At 40.4% G+C, this 7,888-nt stretch overlaps 2 protein-coding genes across 3 annotated transcripts in view; both read left to right on the forward strand.

Annotated features, from left to right (window-relative positions):
* itga1 (integrin, alpha 1) overlaps positions 1 to 3,737 on the forward strand; it is a 94,913-nt gene extending 91,176 nt beyond the window's left edge. For both annotated transcript variants that reach the window (XM_014138709.3, XM_014138710.3), the window contains exons 28-30: positions 117 to 212; positions 413 to 526; positions 932 to 3,737. In XM_014138709.3, coding sequence (XP_013994184.3) covers positions 117 to 212; positions 413 to 526; positions 932 to 991 — 270 coding nt within the window. In that variant the 3' untranslated portion in view covers positions 992 to 3,737. The remainder of the gene's footprint in view (positions 1 to 116; positions 213 to 412; positions 527 to 931) is intronic.
* A 2,327-nt stretch (positions 3,738 to 6,064) lies between these two features.
* The window catches only part of LOC106568399 (integrin alpha-2), a 60,827-nt gene continuing 59,003 nt past the window's right edge, over positions 6,065 to 7,888 (forward strand). The window contains exon 1 of the mRNA XM_045692521.2: positions 6,065 to 6,349. Coding sequence (XP_045548477.1) covers positions 6,301 to 6,349 — 49 coding nt within the window. The 5' untranslated portion in view covers positions 6,065 to 6,300. The remainder of the gene's footprint in view (positions 6,350 to 7,888) is intronic.

Consider the following 7,888-nt stretch of genomic DNA (forward strand, 5'->3'; position numbering starts at 1 on the left):
AGTGTCACTTATTCATTCATTGTTTTTGATTGATTGATTGATTGATTGATACATTTATTCATTGACAAATGTATTGGTATATTGAGTGATGAATTGAATTGCTCTTCGTTCCACAGGCAGAGTTCTCCAGCCTTCATATGATTGTTAATGCCACTCTGGAGAACCTGAACACTGATCTCTTCGTGTTGAGTGCCACCAATTACGCCAGAGATGTGAGTGCAATTATCTATTCATTTTCATGTGATCAGCTTCATTTACACAGGCAGCACAATTTTGATTTTCTGCCCAATTATGGGTCTTTAGACCAATCAGAAGAGATTTTTTGCTAATAATTGGGCTGCCTGTGTAAACGCAGCATTTATGTGTTTGCTTTTTGTCCTTTGCTTGTTTTAACACTGTTGTTTCCATCCAGGTGAAGATCCAGGTCTCTAAGGAGGCTTTGGGAGGTATACCACTGTGGATCATTATAGTCAGTATCCTAATAGGACTGCTGATTCTGGCACTGGTCATCTTCGCTCTATGGAAGGTATGTGTGTGTTCACAACCTTCTGTCTGCTTGTGTCTGTTAGGGAACTTATAATCGATTATACATTTTATCTTCCCAAATAGAACAATAATAATAATAATAATTATTATTAATAATAATAATAATACTTTGGTGGGTGCTTATATTTGGCCTATCTCACACGTGTACAAGTGTGTATTATATGCATGTGTGAATTGGAAATGTGTTTTTTGCATATCTCAACTCTACCTGAGACACCCTAGGAGAGTAGGGTCAAGGCTTGTGTTATAGAGAGGCTCAACATGGTGTGATCATGTGTGAAATGCACTTTTAAATCTATTCAACTTGAACTCAAACTTCAGACTTGAGTTTGGATGTGAATTCTGGATTATGTTGTGTTCACTGTTGTCTTCTCTGCTCCACCAGGCTGGATTTTTCAAGAGAAAATCCATAGAGGACATGGAGAACAAGGACATGAAGGATTAATCCTTCCACCACCATACAGATGTGCCCCACTGTCTTCAGGTCTGTCTTCAGGTCTGTCTTCAGGTCTGTCTTCAGGTCTGTCTTCAGGTCTGTCTTCAGGTCTGTCTTCAGGTCTGTCTTCAGGTCTGTCTTCAGGTCTGTCTTCAGGTCTGTCTTCAGGTCTGTCTTCAGGTCTGTCTTCAGGTCTGTCTTCAGGTCTGTCAGAGGAGATACCATAGGAAATACCCCATCAACCAATTCACCTGAACACCATCAGGTCAGAAGAAAAGTCAGTCTATTTATGGCTATGCAACAACCATTCACCTGAATGTGATGTGGCCCATCTACCAGCCTTAAAACCCTGGTCTGGTTCAGTGGATACAGAGGCCTGGGGAAACATTGAACTTGTACAGTACACTTTGTTCTTCCATCTATTCAATGTGGGTACCAAGACCTGGACTTAAAAGACCTAAGCTAGAAGGGAAATCAGAAGACCGTAAGGAAAATATCACCCTGACCCAGACCTGATCATATGCAGCCACACCAGCTTTATACAACAGGACAAAACGTTCTCAGGTTCACTTACAGCGTCAACATCCCAATGACACTAAAAACGCCTCAGATTACACTATGGCATTACACCAAAGTTGTCCAAATGTCCAAGGCACTCTGCAATGGATTAGAATTCTGTGTTATAGTTTTTGATATTTTTTACGAATATACTGTAAATCTATACCATGTACTGTATTTATTTTTGTTTGGTATATATTGATACGTGTTATTACCTATATTTTGACACATTCATCGTCTTCTAAGCATAATGTTTGCTTTTTGGAACACTGATATTTTCACGAGTGTTTTTCTAGTCTTACAAGCGCAATCTGTAAAAAAGGTTGTTTTTTTTAACAAAAGTGTTCCCTTGAATATTGAAGGGGTCTATGCAAATGTACCCTCCCCAAATATATATTCAGTATAAAAGAAGAGGAGGAATAGATGCATTTTCTATTGACATAAATACAACGGTTTTAATCTAGTTTTTGTTTCATTTTGTTACCACATAGGGGCAGAGAATTTACAGATTTCTCCTTTACAGTATTAGGAAAACCTTTGATTGTCCTGTAAATGTAATGTAAAGCTTGTACATAAAGATATATTTGCAATAATTCCTATAATTTAAGATCAAGTTAAGTCCAGCATGTATCACCAAGGCCCTATATATCAGTAATAGAGATAAAATAAGTCATTTGCTACTACATTTCTCAGGTATTACTTATGATAGTATGTTGATAGTATGGTGATAGTATGGTGATAGTATGTTGATAGTATGGTGATAGTATGGTGATAGTAAGGGGATAATTTGATGATAGAATGATGATAGTATGGAGATAGTATGGGGATAGAATGGCGATAGTATGGGGATAGTATGGGGAAAGTATGGGGATAATTTGATGATAGTATGGGGATAGTATGGCGATAGTATGAATTAGATAAAACAAACAAATTTAGTCTTTTTAAATAAAATACTATTTAAAAAATATGAAAATATGTAAATATTGGTCTTATATTTTGATAAAAATTGAAATGTTTGATAAATGTGTTTTGGAACTCGATGCATTTTGCGACCATTCGCTAAGATGTTATTTTTTTTACTCATCTTTCTTTCTTTTCTGTCTTTTGTTTTGGGGCGAGAGTGATTTCGTGAGGTAGCCTACAGTCACAAAAAGTAATCCAAAAAGTATCTCAGCGGAGTGTAACTTGATTCCTGATGTTCAAACCTGTCAGTGCCACAAAACAAAGAGATGTTTGTCTCAGAGAAGGTCAAACTCTGGAAACTAGGCCATTGAATGTTACACACAGTAGGTGATTTGGTCTGATATGCATATGAACACCAGGTTATGCCTAAAGCCCTGTAGTCTCTGTTATGGCCGGAGCGGTAGCGACTGTCATGATTGTGAGTAGAAATGTTTTATTTATGCATTGTTTCCTCTTTCTCTATACCTACATTCCTATGCATATTTACATATTTTGCACAGGCAGTCCGGTGTAACCCGTGACTTTTTATTGTATATAGGAGACACTCATCAGCTCACACATTACTGTTGAAAGCACATGTAATAAATGAATAAATATCTGTAAAATGTGTAAGATAACCTTAACACGGTGATCCTCCATACTGTCCCCTTCTGGAGAGCTTGTCACAGCTCAGCAGTGATAGAGTCAGCTGATCAAGGCTTTGAAGATTTGATTACTGATTAGTTAAATTGGAACCCAGAACCAAATATTGTGTGCTGACCAGCTACACAACTTGACATGTATTATAATTTATGTTCATGTGTTAACAGTCTGTCACAGGATTTTGTTTGTTGTATCAGGTGTGAGAGAGAGAGAGAGAGAGAGAGAGAGAGAGAGAGAGAGAGAGAGAGAGAGAGAGAGAGAGAGAGAGAGAGAGAGAGAGAGAGAGAGAGAGAGAGAGAGAGAGAGAGAGAGAGAGAGAGAGAGAGAGAGAGAGAGAGAGAGAGAGAGAGAGAGAGAGAGAGAGAGAGAGAGAGAGAGAGAGAGAGAGAGAGAGAGAGAGAGAGAGAGAGAGAGAGAGAGAGAGACTGCTTCAGACTGATGTACTCCAGTCATACACACTGCTGTGAACTGTTAGTTTAATACACTGGTTTGTCATACTGTATGTACTCTGATCAGCACAGATTTGAAAGCATTGCACAAGCTGTTAAGGATCTTATGCCAAAAAATAAATATATATTATTTTTTTAATTAATACATGTTGGACATCAATGGCCATAGCACTGGATAAGTATTGTGGTATTGCGTGTGTGAGAATTGAATGCTAGGAAGTCATAAGTTCTTTCCCTCTGCAGGGCAAGCAGCAGGTGAGCTGTTTTTCTGCAGATAGGTTGCTCATGCGTTTGGGATTACTGTACACTAGTTGATCCTTTCATCTGGATCCTGTTCAGTCAGTGGGCAGTCTGGGCCCTGCAGGCATACTGACCCCATTACACAGACGGGGTTCATTGTTTCTGACTGAGAGCTGAGAGAAAAGGGGTAAGACAGCTTCCAGTATGATTCTGCATCTGGTATCTGCCTTTCTTTGTAGGTGTCTGTGCCTACAGAACAATAACACAAAACATGAACATAGACAGGCAGGAAGACATGCAGAAAGACGCACACCTACAGTTTGGGTTAATGATTCATGACAATGCTAATGTTAAACCCATGGATATCATTGGGAATCTGTGGTGTGTGTGTGTGTGTGTGTGTGTGTGTGTGTGTGTGTGTGTGTGAGAGAGACACAGAGAGAGAGAGATTTCATAGTTCTTTTCCCTTTTGTTTATTGTCTATTTTACTTGCTTTCTCAATTTAAACATGTTTCCCATGCCAATAAAGCCATTAGAGAGAGAGAGAGAGAGAGATTTTGATAAACTCCCATATCTACTGGGTGAAATAACACAGTGTGCCATCACAGCAGCAAGATTTGTGACCTGTTGCCACAAGAAAAGTTCAACCAGTGAAGAACAAACACCATTGTAAATACAACCCATATTTATGTATATTTATTTTTTCCTTTTGTACTTTAACCATTTGCACATCATTACAACACATAATATGACATTTGAAATGTTGTGGTTAAGTGGCAATAATAAAGTGACTAGTGATCCATTTATTAGAGTGGCCAATGATTTCAAGTCTGTATGTAGGCAGCAGCCTCACTGTGTTATTGATGGCTGTTTAACAGTCTGATGGCCTTGAGATAGAAGCTGTTTTTCAGTCTCTCGGTCCCAGCTTTGATGCACCTGTACTGACCTCGCCTTCTGGATGGTAGCGGGGCGAACAGGCAGTGGCTCGGGTGATTGTTGTCCTTGATGATCTTTTTGGCCTTCCTGTGACATTGGGTGTTGTAGGTGTCCAAACACCTTCTGAGGTTGAAGAGACGCCTTCTTCACCACGCTGTCTGTCCAAACAGGTTGGGAGAAATATTAAAATGTGGATCTACTACCTGACCGAATAGTTGTAGACTTTTAGAGAGAGCTTTATAGGAAATGGTGTGTGTGTGTAATCTTCAGGGATGTAACTATAAGGGACTGGGGTCAGGCAGGGGTGGGTGTGTCGGTAACAAATAGTCCCAAGAGTCATCTGTCAAACTGAAATGCAGTATATCATTCCCTGGAAACATATACAGTTAACATTTGTATGGACACAGACGTAATGTCAATACTACATCAGACAAGTTACTACAACATAATGAGTCATGGGTCACCATTCATAGCATTTGGTTTATCACTGTATTGTTGAGTGTACAGAACTGTGTTATCTTGAATGGATGAGTATAAAGAAGATAAAGTGCCACTTCCTGTCTGTGTAGATAACAGTAAATGGTTCCAGACATAGTAGTTCACTCATACCTCCCCACCTCCCCTAGTGTGACTGTAAAGGTGCAGTGGTGTTATCCAGTCATCATGTCATCATCAGCCACAGTCCACAAAATGAGAAGGGGATCTGTTGCTCAATTGTATCCACAGCCTATTACACTCTAGGCCAGGCTTCCCCCATTAGCCCCCCCCCCCCCCCCCCCTTAATTTTATACAAATCATATACAAATACAAACAAGGTTTGAAATGATTACATTTTAGTCAAATATTATATATATTTGGGATTCTTGAGTTCAATTTGCAGTCTACAAATTGTTCCTGACCGACCATCTGTTCAAGAACAAATCGGCCAGCGGTTGGATCTTGTTGATGCTCCTGCTTTAGGCTATACTGGATTGAAGAGAATTACGTCATAGGCGCCTTTTCACTCAGACAAGTCAATATTAAGGATATTAAAATGGGCTTGGTGAAGTTGGTGGCATTCTCTCCATATAAAAGCTCATGTTAAAAATCAACGTGGATTATGTTAGTCCTGCATGTGTATACATGAACAATGGGGAAGATACATTGAAAAGGAAGTAACTACAATGCACGGAAAATATATATTTTAATTACAGAACTCCTGCAAGTCAGCCAATGTTGTGTAATAATTGAACTGTCGCAGCACGAACATATTTGAGACGATAACACTACAGTACAGTGTATTTCCTTGCAAGGTCAAAACCAACCAGATGTCGCAATCATTGAGCTATAGCCTCGCTCCTCGGAAGAGCACTGCAACTGGGCCAGGTAGTGCGCTGTGACGTAGGTACACCCACTCCCTATCTGTCCTCAGTATCTACAGTCCGGAGCGCCCGGTCCTGAATTTTACCAACCTTGAGAAGTCCGCTGAACTTACGAACCGGGACTCGAAGAGGCGCCCGCTTTCATCACCTACTTTTTACTCTTGCAACAATGGAGTTTAATCCAAAGAGGACTGTTTTAACGCTGATTTTCATCCAATGTAAGTACTTTTTTGCACATTCCGTATGAGATTATAAAACGTTATTTTGCATGGAGCGAGCGTCAAGTGCCACAGATATCCCAAGTGCGTGATCTACTTACTAATCAACACTATGAGCCATTGACTTCATATTAGGCAACTAGGCCCTCTGTGGAAAGTGTAACAGTGTTGAATGGCTCCTCTGAGATAACTGGCCACAAGACAATGTTGTTTCAATCTGTCAGTGACATTCTGAATTACGTCTGCCTTCCATGTCTTTGAAAACATCATGTCAGTATAGATGAAGCTGGAAGGGTAGTAAAATATCTTCATTATCATGGATATCAGGAATCAAATACTGTATTTGGAGTACATTGGATTATTTATTTTATTTCTGACCATTTATCTGCTAGAAAGAGCACGTTTTCTACAGTCTGTGTTGGGAAAGCAGGTTAGGTCAGGTTCTATTGTATATTTGTATGTGTTGTCAGGTCAGAGCTGTGTTTACATCCCCCATGTGATATTCTGTTTCCTGAAGCAATGAAAATCATTCATGCCAGCCAGGCTCTAATATCATCTTGATGAGGTTACAATGGGCTGTGCCAAGGGGGAGCACATGCACCTTATTCTCTGGCAGAGCTTTGTAGAGGTGTGTGGATGAACACGCTGCTACAACGGTCTAAACACCGCAGTCACCCACGGTATATTAGACTCTTGCCTGAAGAGATGCAAAGCATAGTTGTTAAACCATAGTTACTATTACACTCTGAAAAAAAGGTGCTAGCTACAACCAAAAAGGGTTATTCGGCTGTCCCCATAGGAGAATCCTTTGAAGAACCCCTTTTGGTTCCAGATAGAATCCTTTTGGGTTCCATGCAGAACCCTTTCTACAGAGGGTTCTACCTGGAACACAAAAGGGACCCTTATTTCTAGGAGTGTAATATTTATTGATGTATTTATTACCGTGTGCTATCTTAGCTTATAGTGCTACCTCCCTGAACCTGCCTCTGACTTGAATCAGGTTCCTCTACCTCGCCAACACACGTAACCGCGTGCTTGACAACTTACAAACCGGTTGAACTATAGAAAATGGATCCAATTCGATAGCTCCATTAGTGACATTTCAAGCTAGTTGTGAAGTGAGTTTACGTAACATATGGCTTCATGATTCCTCTTAGTGTTCCCTCAGAGAGCAGCTGACTACAGGTCTCACAGTCAAAACAAGCTATGTTTGCTATCAGGTCATATGATAGGTTGTTGTTTGAGATGTTAGTGAAGGTGAAAAGACGGCATAGATTGGGTCAGGGACTAGATTTTGTCCTGACCAGCTGACTTGACCAGGAAGAACTCCCAATAGACATGGATTCACCGGAGCCCCCGCTGCCCAGCCGGTGTCCATTGAGGTGCTCAGTCAGTCAGTCAGTCAGTCAGTCACAGAGCAGTGGGTTATCCAGCTTGCTGCACACAAAGCATCCAGCCGACTGGAACCACATTGGGATAGAATCAGCAAGGTTTACACAGGGCCAGTGGGGACAGTCTCTTTTTGTATTTCTCTCTCAC

The sequence above is a fragment of the Salmo salar genome, chromosome 13 (assembly GCF_965601325.2).
Source record: "Salmo salar chromosome 13, fSalSal1, whole genome shotgun sequence".
Lineage (NCBI taxonomy): Eukaryota > Metazoa > Chordata > Actinopteri > Salmoniformes > Salmonidae > Salmo > Salmo salar.